This window comes from Macaca fascicularis, chromosome 9 (genome assembly GCF_037993035.2).
Source record: "Macaca fascicularis isolate 582-1 chromosome 9, T2T-MFA8v1.1".
NCBI classification, from domain to species: Eukaryota; Metazoa; Chordata; class Mammalia; order Primates; family Cercopithecidae; genus Macaca; species Macaca fascicularis.
In genome coordinates this window covers 108,877,386-108,894,219 of record NC_088383.1, presented here as the reverse complement: position 1 = coordinate 108,894,219, position 16,834 = coordinate 108,877,386, and the positions used below count along the sequence as shown (strand labels likewise).

At 44.3% G+C, this 16,834-nt stretch overlaps 1 protein-coding gene and 2 long non-coding RNA genes across 5 annotated transcripts in view; 2 read left to right on the top strand and 1 right to left on the bottom strand.

Moving 5' to 3' along the window:
- Positions 1 to 16,834, top strand: part of DNMBP (dynamin binding protein) — a 121,698-nt gene that overhangs the window by 67,561 nt on the left and 37,303 nt on the right. Inside the window, exon 1 of one of the 3 annotated variants that reach the window (XM_015456533.3) lies at positions 8,047 to 9,343. The exons of the other annotated variants lie outside the window; for them this stretch is intronic. Within the exon in view, the coding sequence (XP_015312019.3) occupies positions 8,191 to 9,343 (1,153 nt within the window). The 5' untranslated portion in view covers positions 8,047 to 8,190. Of the gene's footprint in view, positions 1 to 8,046; positions 9,344 to 16,834 lie in introns of those variants that run through there. 3 annotated transcript variants of the gene reach the window in all.
- LOC141407729 (uncharacterized) lies at positions 2,323 to 2,741 on the top strand. Its single transcript, XR_012418066.1, has 2 exons — positions 2,323 to 2,443; positions 2,579 to 2,741. It is a non-coding gene; the product is annotated as an uncharacterized lncRNA (long non-coding RNA).
- On the bottom strand, positions 8,982 to 13,714 carry LOC107130879 (uncharacterized). The gene is made up of 3 exons (XR_001493570.4): positions 13,603 to 13,714; positions 10,704 to 10,784; positions 8,982 to 9,215 (listed from the first exon to the last, which is right to left on the bottom strand). It is a non-coding gene; the product is annotated as an uncharacterized lncRNA (long non-coding RNA).

The window sequence follows — 16,834 nt, the reverse complement described above, 5'->3', positions numbered from 1 at the left end:
GGAAAACAATCAATGGAGAAAAGAAATCAGAGAAAACCTTCTGAAAAATAATGTTTGAGTAAGATTGTTGGGGGCCAGCCAAACCATTTCTGGAGGTGGGAGGCATCATTCCAGACAGATAAGACAGCAAGCTCGAGAGTGTGTTAGGTGTTTGAGGAAGAGCAAGGAGACCGGTTCAGCTAGAGCAACGGCACAGTTGTAGTTCATCATTTAGGGTAAGAAGAGAAGTTACTGGAAGGTTTTGAGCAGGGGAATAATATGACCTGACCTACCATTTAACAGAAGAGAAGAGACAGAAGAGACACAGGGCAGAGGCTGAGAGACCAGTTAGGAGGCTACTGCAGTGACCCAGGCAAGGGATGGATGCCAGCAGCTTGGACCAGGGTGGCAGCAGTGGGGATGATGAGAGGTGCTCAGCTCTCAGCATATTTTGAGTTAGAGCCAGTAGGACTTGCTTGTGGATTAGATGTGAGGTATAAGAGATTGAGAAAAGGCAGGGCGCGGTGGCTTATACCTGTACTCCCGGCACTTTGGGAGGCCAAGGCGGGTGGATCACCTGAGGTCGGGGGTTCGAGACCAGCCTGACCAACATGGAGAAACCCTGTCTCTACTAAAAATACAAAATTAGCTGGGTGTGCTGGCACATGCCTATAATCCCAGCTACTAGGGAGGCTGAAGCAGGAGAATCGCTTGAACCTGGGAGGCAGAGGTTGCGGTGAGCCGAGATTGCACCATCGCACTCCAGCCTGGGCAACAAGAGTGAAACTCCGTCTCAAAAAGAAAAAAAAAGATTGAGAAGAGTCAAGGGTAATCCTGAGGAGTAACCTGAGGTTAGGCAACTGGAAGGATTAGAGTTGCAAGTAGCAACCACATTTCTAGTCATATTAATACTTCTTGAATTCCTGCTGTGTGCCAGGTAATTGGGTGTATAGGAGAATATGATCTAGAACTTAGCCCTGGGGCATTCCAATCTTTAGGAATACGGAAGACGAGAGATGGGCCAGCAAAGAAGAAGCAACCAGCTAAGCAGAAGGAAAGCCAAATGGAGAAACGGTTTCAAGAAGGGGCAGGTGACGCCGGACTCGGTGGCTCACGCCTATAATCCCAGCACTTTGGGAAGCCGAGGCAGCGGGCGGAGCACTTGAGGTCAGGAGTTTGCGACCATCCTGACCAACATGGTGAAACCCCGTCGCTACTAAAAACACAAAAATTAGCCAGGCGTGGTGGCAGGTGCCTGTAATCCCAGCCACTCAGGAGGCTGAGGCAGGAGAATCACTTGAACATGGGAGGTGGAGGTTGCAATGAGCCAAGATCATAAGCCTGGGTGAAAAAGTTAGACTCTGTCTCAAAAAAAGAAAGGGCAAGTGACAGGATCAGAAGCTGCCAAGAGGCCAAGTAAGGTCAAGTCTCTGAAATGACCATGGGATTTGGTGACCTTATCAAGAGCAGTTTCACTGAAGGGATGATGTTGGGATGCAAGCCCTATTGGAGTGGATTAAAGAGAAAATGAGAGGTAAGGAAGAGAGGCATTGAGCATTGTGCTCAAAAGTCTTTCGAAGAGTTTTGCTGTTAAAGAAACCAAAAAAGGGTAGTGGCAGCAGGGGACGTTGGATTGAAATGCCAGTGGAAGTCGTTTGTAAGACGAGAAACATTAGCACGTGTTCATAAACTCATGAGACTGATCCACTAAAATGGGCACATTGAAGAAGCAGGGAGAGGGGGCCTCACTGCTGTTAGATAGAACAGTATCTGAGTGGTCAGGAGGGGAGGGGGCTGGCAAGCCAATGGAGAGATTGGCCTGGGATCAGAGCAGGGACACTTCCTCTTTGTTAAAGGAGGGAGGCAGAGCATTCGGGTTTACAGACAGGTAGCAGGGTAGGTTGGATGGTGAAAAGGTGAAGAAACAAGCCTAGAGAGATTAAATAACCTCCCCAAGATTATACAGCTATTAAGTGGCAAAGTCAGGATTTAAATCCAGGGCTATCAAAGCCTGTGCGCTTAACCTCTAAGCTAGATTGCCCTCTACCTAGCATCTAGCATGTGCTAAATAAATGCTACATGCATTGATTCATTGAACATTTAAATACCTACTGTGTGCCCCATTGTAATCACCCAGTGGGTTCTTTCTGCCCACTGCACAAATAAAGCCAATTCACTGAGGCCATTGCATGAAGAAAGAGTTTGACATGCAGCTGGCCACTCCATGTGGGAGATGGAGTTACTACTTAAATCAGTCTAAAAAATGCAGAGGTTTTTCCAGGATAGTTTAGCAGCCAGGGGGTTAGGGGAATGGGTGCTGCTGATTGATTGGGGATGCAATCATAGGGGTGTGGACAATGGTCCTCCTGTACCAAGTCCCTTGCTGAGTGGGACCACAGGACTGATTGACAGGTCCAGGTGGAGCCATCAGTCCTTAGAAATGTAAAAGCCTGGGCCGGGCGCGGTGGCTCAAGCCTGTAATCCCAGCACTTTGGGAGGCCGAGACGGGTGGATCACAAGGTCAGGAGATCGAGACCATCCTGGCTAACCCGGTGAAACCCCGTCTCTACTAAAAAATACAAAAAACTAGCCGGGCGAGGTGGCGGGCGCCTGTAGTCCCAGCTACTTGGGAGGCTGAGGCAGGAGAATGGCGTGAACCCGGGAGGCGGAGCTTGCAGTGAGCTGAGATCCGGCCACTGTACTCCAAGCCTGGGTGACAGAGCGAGACCCCGTCTCAACAACAACAACAAAAAAAAGTAAAAGCCTGAAAAGACATCTTAAAAGATTAATCCTGGGTTCTACAATAATGGTGTTATCTGAAGGGGTAATTGTGAAAGTTGCAAATCTTGTTACCTTCTAAATAATGGCTAATGATCCTTTATGTCTACATCTTAGCAGAATTAGACTCCTCTCATCCTTCCGACTCAGTGATCTTTCATTAGTTTTACAAAAGTGGTTTAGTTTTGTGGAAGGGCTATTTCCATTTCAACTGTAAACTAAATTTCTCCCACAGTTAGCTTAGGCCAAGCCCAGGAGTGATCAAGGGCAGTTTGGAGGTTAAAGACAAGATGAGGGTTGGTTAGATCAGATCTCTTTCATTGTTATAATTTTCTCACTGTTACAATTTTCTCAGTGTTATAATTTTTGCAAAGAGGTTTTACCATCTATAGAGCTGTGCTAGAGATAGGAAGACAAGTTAGACCATCCTTGCCCTCAAGGAACTTTCAGTATAATAAAAGGAGATAAGCAAGTATAATGAAGTAACAACATAGGTTAGCCAAGAGAGATATTTGCATGGTGCTCTGGAAAATAGCAAGAACTATAGGAATCGGAATGTCACTGGGCAGAGTCCTAGAGAGTGAGGGGTTGTTGACCCTCAGAGTGGAGCAACAACATGGGCAGTCACAAAGGAATCCACAGAAGCTTAGGGAGTTACATATTCTTGCTCTTTTTTTTTTTTTGGCACACTTTTCTCCCTTTTTTTCCTTTACCTTTCCTCTACCTTCTCCCTCTTTTCTCTCTCTTTCTAAGTCCCACTTCCCCATCTTCACTTCTAGAATAGGTCTATCTGTCCGCTCTGGGCGTCACACAAATAGTCATGATAGCCCACCCCCGAGGAGCAAATAGCAAACATCATGGTGGGATGGTGCTTCGGGACTGCTGAAAAGAGCCATTGTAGTGTGACTGTTGTGTAAAGTGAGAGGGGGTGCTGAAGGAGGGATGGCTGTCTACAGGGTTCTATTTCACCAGCAGTCCTAGCATTGAGAAAAGTAGAAAAGTCATTCTCCCTTTTCCCTCAGGCACTTTCTCTGTACACAAATTTATTACTCAAAAATGGCAAGCCATTCACAGCTTTTGTTTAGATCTGGGTCATAGTAGTATGGAGGTAAAGCTGAGGGAGTTTATCTCTTTATGCAGACTGCTTATCTTTAATGTCCTAAAGGCAATCAGACTTAGAAAAGGAGGGGGAAGCCCCCTTTTGTAACCAACTGTTGTCTCTCTACTTGCCCAACTATAATTTCTTTTTTTTATTTTTTGAGACGGAGTCTCGCTCTGTCACCCGGGCTGGAGTGCAGTGGCGCCTGTCTTGGCTCACTGCAACCTCTGCCTCCCAGGTTCAAGCAATTCTCCTGCCTCAGCCTCCTGAGTATCTGGGATTACAGGCCCCCGCCACCACACCCAGCTAATTTTTTGTATTTTTAGTAGAGACGGGGTTACACCATGTTGGCCAGCCTGGTCTCAAACTCCTGACCTCAAGTGATCCACCCACCTCGGCCTCCCAAAGTGCTGGAATTACAGGTGTGAGCCACCATACCCGGCCAATAATTTCTTTTTATAACTAGGATCCTTACTTATAATTTAGTCCTCTCTTTTTATCTCTTCTCTTGGTTGATTTATTAGGTGTGTTTTTCTTATCTTGCTAGCTTTATCAGAGATATCAAGTTGCTAGAGAACTTTGTTTTCCATAACAGAGAAAGTTTAATCTTTTAACTGGATTAGAAATAAGCAAGATCATAGAATTTTAGATTTAAGTGGCAGAGAAATCATTAATGTCCACATTTCCTACATAGGAAAGTGACAGCCAAAGAGGGTAATCATACCTGCAAACTGGTTTTTAGCAGAAATTGAACTTCTAGAAGGCAGGTGTCATTTCCTCATCTGGTCTCCAGTGCTCTCTCTGTTACACTGTTGCTCTGTTATAACTTGCGGTGAAAGCTATTCTCCCGAATAATGTTGACTTCCTGTTGGTTTGGTGAACCAAGTCGCAATCTTTATTGGGTTTAGGTAATAGGTTGTAATGACTGAATCACTCAGTGCTGGGCTGTCTTGTGTGTCACTGCCATTCTGTGTGCTCATGGTGGTTGGCTGGTGAGGCCCAGCTCAGGGCAGGGTTGGTCGGCCAGGACTGGAAACAAAGAGGGAATGGTGGTGTTGGGGTGTACATGGCTTGCCTCAGTAGTGATCCACTTTTGAATTAGGCCAGGATAGTGTCTCTTTGTTTATTTACTTGGTTTGAGGAAAATTAAGATTTACTGTGTTTTGAGATATTCTTCTTAGTCTAGTGCCATGAAATCAAACAGATCTGGGTGCAAATTGTAGCCCTGCCATGTACTAGCTTATGTGATCTTGGACAGGTTATTCACACTCCCAGACTGTTTCTATATCTGTGGTAAAACAAGTATAATAAATACTCTCCTAGGAGGGTAGTGAAAATGGAAAACCTCTACCAACTTCCTAGTACTGATCGTAGCCCATAGTACACACTGAAAACATGGTAGCTGCCAGGGCTGTCACTGCTGCTGCTGTTGGTTGAGGAGGTGCAAGGAACCAGAACAAGTGGACATCAGAAGGTTTGACAATATAGAGGTTCATTCAGGCCCGTCGCGTCTGTAGTCCCAGCACTTTGGGAGGCCCAGGTGGGCAGATCGCTTGAGGAGTGATCAGGTCAGGAGTTCAGGAGTTCGAGACCAGCCTGGCCAACATGGTGAAACCCCGTCTCTACTGAAAAATATAAAAATTAGCCGTGCGTAGTGGCAGGCACCTGTAATCTCAGCTACTTGGGAGGCTGAGGCAGGAGAATCTCTTGAACCCTGGAGATGGAGGTTGCAGTGAGCCAAGGTCATGCCACTGCACTCCAGCCTGGGTGACAGAGTAAGACTCTGTCTCAAAAAATAAAAATAAAAGACGATTTGACAATCTAGAGTTTCATTCGAGCTGGGCACGGTGGCACATGCCTATAATCCCAGCTACTAGGGAGGCTGAGGTGGGAGGATCCCTTGAGCCCAGGAGTTCAAAGCTGCAGTGAGCTTTGATTGTACCGCTTCACTTCAGCCTGGGCAGCAGAGCAAGACCCTAAGTCCAGTAAATAAATAAAGGCTTATTCAGTAAGTCCGTAAAGAATCCAAAAGGCGGCCGGGCGCGGTGGCTCATGCCTGTAATCCCAGCACTTTGGGAGGCCGAGGCGGGCAGATCACAAGGTCAGGAGATCGAGACCACGGTGAAACCCCGTCTCTACTAAAAATACAAAAAATGAGCCGGGTGCGGTGGCGGGCGCCTGTAGTCCCAGCTGCTCGGGAGGCTGAGGCAGGAGAATGGCGTGAACCCAGGAGGCGGAGCTTTCAGTGAGCCAGGATCGTGCCACTGCACTCCAGCTTGGGCGACAGAGCGAGACTCCGTCTCAAAAAAAAACAAAAACCAAAAAAACAAAACAAACAAACAAAGAAAAGAATCCAAAAGGCACCTAGTAGCACATCAAGTATTTGAGGAAAGGAAAAATAAGTTGTGAGGGAAAATAGAAACATGGATTGTTAAAGCTGTAGGGGCCAGGCACAGTGGCTCACGCCTGTAATCCCAGCACTTTGAGAGGCCGAGGCGAGTGGATCACCTGAGGTCAGGAGTTTGAGACCAGCCTGGCCAACATGGTGAAATCCCGTCTCTACTAAAAATACAAAATTTAGCAGGGCGTGGTGGCGGGCGCCTGTAATCCCAGCTACTCGGGAGGCTGAGGCAGGAGAATCACATGAACACGGGAGGCGGAGGTTTCAGTGAGCTGAGATCGCGCCACTGCACTCCAGCCTGGGCTACAAGAGTGAAACTCTGTCTCAAAAAAAAAATGCTGGGGGAATCAGGAGTCACTGTGGCCAACCGCCTCATTTTATTGACGGGTAGACTGAGTCCCAGAGAGAATTAGTCATTATCCAAGAGAAAACATCTAATTATTAACAAAGCATGTAACCCAGTTCTCCTGAGAGTTCTGGATATTATTTCACAAATAAGATTTAAGTTCAAGGAATCATTCCTAGACATCCAATGAATGACCAGACAGCTAAAAGACTAATCTTATTAAGGCCTGTCTCTTAGCACGTTTCCCCTGCTCAAAACCTCATGACTCTGCTTTCCATTGAATAAAATAAATGTCATTGACATCCTCTGGGGTCCACCCCAACCTATCTCTTCAGCCTCCTCTCTTATTTACCATGTATTATATCCTTCAGATGATTCCCCATTTCTTAGTGCTCCATATGTGAAGTCTGCAGAGATCCTCCTTCTCCCTGAAGTCACTGTTTACATCCGACCGCTTCCCTGAAGCCTCCACTTGCCATACCAGGGGCTTTGCTTTGGTGCCGTTGCTGTTTGTCTTTGCTCCATAGCACTTATCACATTCGATCTTCCTTTAAGCGGGTTGCTTCTGCATTGTAAGAGGCAGGGACTAACTTGTACATCTTTTTCTCTTCCACAGTGCCTCCTCTGTGATAGGTAACCAGCTAATGTTTGTTGATTTAAATAGCCATTTACCTGCCTTTTTCATTTCTGGCCTCATTTTCCACTTCTTAAATATGTTGTATGAGTTAACTGGAAAAGAGGTTTAAGAAATTAATGTTTTTGATGCTTCCCTGGCATGACAAATATCTGGGAAAATGTGAAAGCATACCTAACTCCATTCTGGGAAGAGTGTTTACGCTATAAAATCACCTACTCTCCAGATCAAAGGAAAAGGAAGTACTTTTTCTTCCTTCAGTTGTATGACTAACTGTCTGCAGGTGGGAGCTTGAGCAGCTCGCGATTAGAGTATACACTAACTGGTGACTTGAATTCCAGAAAAGCAAAGCACTCAGAAGAGTCCTGCCTCTAAGTTAAGGGGTGAAGTCCTGAAAGGTTTTGAATGTTCATGGATTAGAAAGGTGGACTTGGAGGATGGGGAATGGAGGTCCAGCTTGAGCTGCATGGGAAGGAAAGCATTTGTTTATACCCCTGGTGGCTTACTAAAGGATTAAAGAGGCGGGGGAGACTGATATGTGACCTGACCTGGACTTCTAAAGTGGGGGCTGTTTCTCTTTCATACGACTTTTCCTGCAAAACCTTTAGAGCAGCAGAATGCCTCTATCTTCAGCAAGTAAAGCAGCCAAGCCAGTTTGACCAGCTTGAGGGAAACACCAAACAAAGCTGGCAACTCCAATCACATGCATACTAGTTACTCATTATCTGCTGGCCTCTGGAGAAAGATAGAGTAGCTCGCTGATTGGATCCTGAGGTTGAAATAACTCCACATCTCTCTGTGCTCTGACCAGAGCGACAAGAAGAGTGTCTGGAATGCTTGGGAGACATTTTAAGCAGGACAGATCCAGCCTAAGGCTAGACTGCACCTGTCCACAGCCTAGACCAGGCCCATGGAAAAGAAAAGTAAAACCTTTTTCTTTAAGCACATAGAATATGTGTGAAACCCACAAGGCTAGAAAAGAAAGTGAAGTGGAGGAAAAAAGGCACTGGGACTCCACCTGGGAGTATGAAGACTACGGGAGTGTACGGAAAAGGAACCTTACGGTGCCGGATGGACTCTACAGAGAAAATGACTTGGATCCCAGGTACTGGGCCAAAGGGCAGCATCGGCCCTACAGAAAAAGGGATTGTGGATACTGGGATTTTGAGCAGAGTGAACCAAGCTATGTGGACTGTGGGGAAGCACATGAAAGTGGAAAGGGCTGTGTGTACCACGGAGGTCATGATGGTTATAGGAGTCCAGAAAATGTAGATTATGAGAGTCCCAGCCCTGGGACGAAGGATAATTCGCCCACGAGAAGCCCAGATGTGACCTCAAAAGCTGGTGGATATGGGGAAAATGGCTACCCAGACTGTAAGAATCTGAATTATAATCCTGAGGACTCTAAAAAAGCTGAACAATTGACTGATCATAGGGGTTTGGATGATTCTTCAGCGAATTTAGGTCGACCTCAGTTGTGGTATATAGACCATAGGAATGTTAATCATAATCTTGAGGATTGTCAGGAAACTAATTTTTATAATAGAGAACACAGCAATTTATATCATGTTCCTGGGAGTTATCCTAATGGGCAGCCTGTGAGCTTTTCAGATGTGAATGGGGTCAAGAAAGATAAAGAATTTATCAAATACCATGAAGGGGACACGAATGTTTATCAAAATGACAACATGTATCCCAAAGCTAAGACTCATGTCATGGATCAGGGTAATTTTGATACAGAAAATGAAGGCTATGATGCTTTATTTGCAAACTGTGCATATAAATCCCGTAATTCCAGAGGAACAGATTCTCTCCATCAAGTGGAGAATTTGGAGTATAATGGCATTGACATATCAAGAACAAAGGCACGTGGGGGCAGCGGGATCCTTCTGGATGGTCTGCAGACTCAGTGTACCACAGGAGACCAAGGAGAACGTCATTTGGGGATTCCTCAGAGCTCGTCATTAGAGAAGAATATCTGGCATTTAGAGGAAGAGAGAAAATTAAATGGCCTAGAGACTTGGAGAAGGAATAGTTGCCTCCGCCGCACAGCACCCAGCACCCTCAGGCGCTCAGAGTTCGTGCAAAACAGGAAGAAAACCCAAGGTATGAACTCAGCCAGCCTTCTTAGGATAAATCATAAAAATAGATTTAAAGGGTGGTTATACCAGGTACTAGGAGCACTTGTGTTCTTAAGGAACCCGGGCCCTGAACTTCTTATCAAGTGCACCTTGAGTGAGAACAACCTTAGAGATTTACTTTGGAAGGTGTTGTACAGAGCAAGAGTATATACAGTGCTAAAAATATGCAACATTCGGACAGCGCTCTCATGGGAGCTTTTATTTACTCTTCTTGTTTTTTTCAGTTGTCTCTAATCTCAAGTGTCTTTCCTTACTTTCATGTTTTTGTTTATCTTGTGGGGGCAGCAAGTTTATTATCAGGGTGTCAGGCTAAAATTCATTTTCCTGGCATGTTTTTTTTTTTTTTCTCTCAGTCTCTGCACTTCTTTGGACATTAATGGAAAAGAAGACTTGACTTTATTTTTATTTATTTATTTTTTTGAAACAAGATCTCATTCTGTCCCCCAGGCTGGAGAACAGTGGCATGGTCATGGCTCACTGCAGCCTCAACCTCCTGGGCTCAAGAGATCCTCCTACTTCAGCCTCCTGAGTAGCTGGGACTATGGGCACATGCCACCATGCCCAGCTAATTTTTAATTTTTTTTGTAGGGGCAGGGTTTCACCATGTTGCCCAGGCTGGTCTTGAACTCCTGGGCTCAAGCGAACCACCCACCTCTGCTTCCCAAAGTGCTGGGATTACAAGTGTTAGCCACCATTGCCAGGCCTTAATTTTAGTTTTAATATTTTTTTACTGCTCCTTTCAGAGCAGGGTTACCCCATAGGCAGTGTGCCCAGAGTAGCCCTGACTTGTTTTATCGATTGTTCACTCCTTGACATTCAGGAATCTTAATGATGAGTACTGACACTCTTGTAGAATCCAGAAGATTATTTCTAGCTTTCAAATCACTTCATCTCACTGAGCCTTAACTACATTATCTGTGAAATGAGAATATTAGGAGTCTTTTATCATGTAGAGATTATTTCTTTCTTGCCATTATGTCTTTTCTTCTTCAGTTCTCATAAGTGAACTTTATTTCTACTGTGTTATTTTTATAATTACTGGACTCCCTGTTAAACTTTTTGTGTGTGTGTATGCTGTATGTTGTCTTCATGCCAAACAGCCTTTCTGGTTCTGGCCAATTTTGGGGTCCAGGCTGTGACCAGAGGATAAAGGTTAGTCAGAGAATGTGAATGATCTGGAAAATCCATCTCATACCCTCCTGCTAAGTGGAAAGTTTCTCGTCTAGGTCTCCTTCAGAATGGGCTGGCTGGTTAGATTTGTACTGGGAGGCACCACAGACTGAAAAGATAAGCCTGCTGTGGTCCTGGAACAGCCAGTGGTTTACCTGGTGGTCCTCCAACATGGGCTTGACTTAACTTGAATTTCCAGGGCACCATTTTGGACCTAACAGGCTCTTAACCTGCACCTATAAAGACAAAAATGAAACGAAACCCAGCTTTAGTTGGGAGGCTGAGGTTTTTAGCAGCTAGTAATTTTTTCTAGGTGCATTTTCTCTCTGAAATGATAGGGATTGGTAACTTCTAAATTCCTTCTTTTTTTTTTTTTTTTTTTTTTTTTTTTGAGACGGAGTCTCGCTCTGTCGCCCAGGCTGGAGTGCAGTGGCCGGATCTCAGCTCACTGCAAGCTCCGCCTCCCGGGTTCACTCCATTCTCCTGCCTCAGCCTCCCGAGTAGCTGGGACTACAGGCGCCCGCCACCTCGCCCGGCTAGTTTTTTGTAGTTTTAGTAGAGACGGGGTTTCACTGTGTTCACCAGGATGGTCTCGATCTCCTGACCTCGTGATCCACCCGTCTTGGCCTCCCAAAGTGCTGGGATTACAGGCTTGAGCCACCGCGCCCGGCCCTAAATTCCTTCTTGATACTGGTTTTTGTATTGTTCCCCTTCCCTCCCCCCACATCTGTTCCTTCCGTGAACTTTGTTTCCTATCTTTAGTTCCTTATTGTATTAAGCCTCCCAACTGCAATCAAAGTGTGTTTATTCTGTTGGACTTCACAGGAGTCAAACCCTTCTCTCTGCAGTGTTGTAATGTGCCCTCTGATCTCTCTGAAACCAGCTCGGTTCCACCCAGTGTCATTTCCATTTCTACAGCTCTCTGTATCTTTAAGGACTTAACTTTTGAAAGTATATTCATATTTAGTTCACCGCTTTTTGTACCCCTAGTATCCTCCTTGACCTGTAACAAATTCTGTCTTTACTAGAAATCTTTCAGCATTCTAACATTTTTGTTAGCTCTCTCACGCCATCACCCTTCCTGAATATTACAAGGGAACACTGTGTAATTACACAAAGGAACAAGCATCAGAGTCGGCCTGCCTCGAGTTCAAATCTCAGCTCCGTTTACTAAATGGCCTTAACTTGACAAAAATTAGTTAACCTTTTGGAGCTTCGGATTCTCAATTTGTAAAGTGAAGATAATACCTGTTTCATAATGAGATAGAAAAATAAAACAATCACATATCTGGAACATAGTACGTCCTCATAAATGGCCATTTCTTTGTGTTTTATCTGCCCACCTCCCTTCCCCTTTACAAGTTGCCCCACCCGCCTATCACTTCCTTGAACCCAGGAGGCGGAGGTTGCGGTGAGGCGAGATCGCACCATTGCACTCCAGCATGGGCAACAAGAGTAAAACTCCATCTCAAAAAAAAAAAAAAAAAAAGAAATACAGTAATCCTTATTTTGAGAGATTAGGTTCACCCTTTTAAATAAATAAAACCTAAGCACTAACTACTTAAGTTTATTCTATTTTGTCTTATTCTTTTGTTTCATGAATTTATATCTTGCCTGTTAGACTAGATTCATTCACTCAGATGGAACTAACTTTAAAAACCATCTAGTTTAACTCCACTTGTTTTGCTAGTCCTGAAGTTCCAACAGATGAAACGACTTGACTGAAACTACAGAATGCTTAGAGGACATTTCAGCTTTCCATATCCTTGCCCCAGCTCCCAGATGGAGTCTCCCTCTGTCGTCCAACTACTCCCTCCCTCGTAGTTCCGTGGCACCATCTTGGCTCACTGTAGCCTCTGCCTCCCGGGTTCAAGCAATTCTCCTGCCTTAGCCTCCCGAGTAGCTGGTGGTGTGCGCCACCACACCCTGCTAATTCTTGTGTTTTTAGTAGAGATGGGGTTTTACCATGTTGGCCAGGCTGGTCTCAAACTCCTTACCTCAGGTGATCTGCCTGCCTTGGCCTCCCAGAGTGCTGGGATTACAGGCGTGAGTCACAGCACCCAGCCTATAATTAAAACTTTAAACGATTATAATTTAGATCAATTGATTTTTGGGGGGGAAGGTGGGATAGTTGTAAACGATATATAAAATGTTATGAGAGCAAGTGGAAGGAATAAAAGTAAACCGCCTAATTAATATAAACTGAAGAAAGCGATTTTATAGAGTGGGATAGAAAAATAGCCAGAGGGTTATGTAGTTGAACAAATTTTGAACCATCACTGTAGTGTTAATGGAAATATAATGCAGGAAACGGCCATGCTTTTATGGATAACACACAAAATCCAGAACACGCCTTCACGTTTAATGGAGAGCACTGGCTTGGGAGGCCGGTTTTGAATATGCTGCTTTATGAACTGTTTGGTCTTAAACAAGTCATTTTATTCCTCTTTGCCTGTTTCCTCATTTGTAAAATGTGAGCAGTATTATCTTGCCTCAGGAGTCTTGGTAAAATAGAACATCTGTGTGTGTGTGTGTGTGTGTGTGTGTGTGTGTAGAAAACAGCTTTTCATGTAAAGATTTTTTGACTGACATTATAAAAATTTGCTTATCAAACAGTGACAACTTTAATTATTTTACAAAAATTATCTTTGCCCTGTTATTTTACTTATGCTGCCTAAATATTAAAAAATAATAACCCCACAGTTTTAGGCTCATCAGCATACCTCGCTAGGATTTAGTGTATTTGGTGAGCGTTCAGAAATGGTGTTTGAGTTACTCCTAGTATTAAACTCACTATCCTGCCGCGTAAGAAGTTGCAGACTCCAGTAATTTGGGCACTTGATCCTCATTTGTTATCCTGTTTGCCTAGATTGGGACCTGGAGATGAAAGGCGGAAAGGGAGGCTTTTAGCTAGGTCTCCAAGGTGGAATTTCTCCCAGCAGGGACTTTACCTCAGGCTACTTGCCAAAATAGACTGGCATTACAGAGCAAAAGCCACCAGGAACGTTTTTCCTCTTGCTGTTGAGATTTAGGACCTAACTGTAATAGATTTACCTCTGAAGTTTGGTGATCCCGGAAGTCTGCTGTGAGCCCTGCAGCTCTGGAAGTTTTACACAGAGCAGGATAAAATTTCTCCAAATAGTAAAGTAGGTGCTGGAGGAAAAGCAGTGGGGGTTGGGTGGGCTGGCTGGAGTGTTGTGGTTACACGGAAAACCAGGGTTTGTGATTCCTCCAGGCAGGGCTGGGGAGGAGGTGAGCACGCGTACAGACAAATTGCCTCCTCTCAGGGTTTGCAGCAGAAAGACTGCTCTAGATGCATTGCTAGGCAGGCAGTTGTGTTTTTGCTTTCTTTTTTGCATATTACTTCAACAATGTTTTCTTTTCTTTTTTTACTTTCTTTTTTTTTTTTTTTTTTTTTTTTTTTGAGATGGAGTCTTACTCTGTCGCCCAGGCTGGAGTGCAGTGGCGTGATCTTGGCTCACTGCAACCTCCGCTTCCTGGGTTCAAGGGATTCTCCTGCCTCAGCCTCCTGAGTAGTTGGGACTACACTACAGGTGGGCACCACTGTGCCAGCTAATTTTTGTATTTTTTTTTTAGAGACAGCATTTCACCATGTTGGCCAGGCTGGTCTCGAACTCCTAACCTCGTGATCCACCCGCCTTGGCCTGCCAAAGTGCTGGGATTGCAGGCGTGAGCCACCGCACCCGGCCCCTATTTTCTTCATCCATTTAAAGGGATTGATAGGAAAGAAACCTCCGATTATTAAAAGGTGAAGAATGTTTGAAATGGACTAACGGTAATTGAGGGCTGACTGTTAGAACATTCTCGTTTTGCAGCAAATGTTCTTTTTTCTACTTTATTATTCTTTGTCATAGCAATATTATATATTCATCATAGAAATACTAGAAATGGGAATAAGTGAAAAGAAAGGAAAAAATCAGTTTCTGTCACCTCTAACACTTTTTCCAAATACGTGCATTTGAAATATTTTTCCCTTTTTAACAAAACTATAGTTCTTTCATAAACTTTTTTCAGCAATTCACGTTAGATGTAGCCCAGGCTGGAGTACATTGACACAATCTCAGCTCAGTGCAACCTCCATCTGCCAGGTTCAAGTGATTCTCCTGTCTCAGCCTCCGGAGTAGCTGGGATTATAGGCGCATGCCACCACAACCAACTAATTTTTGTATTTTTAGTAGAGACAAGTTTTCACCATGTTAGCCAGGCTGGTCTTGAACTCCTGACCTCGGGTGATCCACTGCCTTGGCCTCCCAAAGTTCTGGAATTACAGGTGTGAGCCACTGTGCCCGGCCTTATAAGAGTATTTTATTATATGGACATGCCATAGTTTATTTTCCTGGGCCCTTTTGCTTTTTTGGTTTTTTTTTTTTGAGACAGAGGCACTCTGTCACCAAGGCTGGAGTACAGTGGTGTGCTCTCGTTCACTGCAGCCTCCGCCTCCTGGATTTAAGCAATTCTGCCTCAGCCTCCTGAGTAGCTGGGACTACAGGCATGCTCCACTGCTCTCTACCCAGACCCTTTTGAGGAAATTTTAGTTCTTTCTGTTTAGGTTGCTTCTAAACTTTTTAAAACATCAACCATCCCTGTATGAACATATTTGTGCCCTTGTCCAATTATTTAGTAGAATAAATTCCTAAAAATGGGCTCCTCGGCTATAAGGTTTGATTTTTTTTTTTTTTTTCAAAGTAGATAAAGTATTGAGGTTTGATTTTTTTTTTTTCAAGTAGAAAAAGTATTAAAGTTTTAATTTACTCCCCTATCCCTCTTTGCCCTAGATTTTAACTTTTAAAATGAAAGGACTTGATAAAATTGGCCTTTCCCTTCATTTCACACAATTTCTGCCATAAATTACCTGGAATACTGTTGCATATTTGCTGTATATGACACAACTAGATTAGATTCTGTCTGAGGGATTTACTTATTTTATTTTTTTTATTTTTTGAGACAGAGTCTCACTCTGTTGCCCAGGCCGGAGGCGCAGCCTCCACGTCCCAGGTTCCAGCGATTCTCCTGCCTCAGCCTCCTGGGTAGCTGGGATTACAAGCACATGCCACCATGCCCAACTAATTTTTGTAGTTTTGGTAGAGACAGAGTTTCACCATGTTGGCCAGGCTGGTCTCGAACTCCTCACCTCAGGCGATCTGCCTGCCTTGGCTTCCCAAAGTGCTAGGATTACAGGCATGAGCCACTGCGCCCAGCCTGTCTAAGGGATTTATAATTTATGTTATATTGGGTAGCATTTTATAAATGCAATCGTATTAATATGTGCAAATATGCTTAAATGTATCATTGTTCACGGTCTTATTGTGGGCAAACTGTGGCTCTAAATATGAGGTTAAATTGTGCTCTAGAATTGCACCACTTTGTTATTAGCTACCAGATGGCTACCAAAACTCAAAGGCGGAATTCCAGGTTAGAATGCATATGGTTTGCCTGCCTGGGAAAAAACTGGAGACAGAATAGCTGTTGGTCAAGAGCACAGACTCTAGAGCCAAGGTAGGTTCGGATCTCAGCTCTTCTACTTACCGGGGCAGTTACTTAACTTTTCTCCCTTCCTCATCAGTAAAATGGGGACAATAGGGTGTTATGAAGCTAAATTAATATTTGTAAAATACCTAGAACAGTGCATGACACATGTAGTGCCATATAAATATTTGTTCTCTTTTCTTTTTGACACAGGGTCTCACTCTGTTGTCCAGGCTGGTGTGCAATGGAGCTATCACAGCTCACTGCAACCTGGGAGGATCAGCCTCCCAGGGTCAGGTGATCCTCCCACTTCAGCCTTTGGAGTAGCTGGGACTACGGGCACGTGCTACCACACCCAGCTAATTTTGTTTGTTTTGTAGAGACTGAGGGTCTCACTGTGTTGTCCAGGCTGGTCTTGAACTCCTGGTTTCAAGTGGTCCTCCCGCCTCTGTCTCCCAGAATGCTGGAATTACAGTCATGAGCCACTGTGCTCAGCCAGTATGACCTTTTTTTTTTTTAAATTATTTTGTGCCTGTGAGGTTGAAAAGTATCAGTTAAGCTCAAGTCCCCATTGATCTCAACTTCTACCCCAAATCCTAGGTCCTTCCCTGAGACAAACTCTGGGATGAATTTGGTGTCTTTTCCTTCCAGACCTTTCTCTGTACACTTACATATTTTTTTTATGTGTGTGTGTGTATATATGTATATATGTGTATATGTATATGTATATGTGTGTGTGTGTGTGTGTGTGTGTATATATATATATTTTTTTTTTTTGAGACAGAGTTTCGCACTTGTT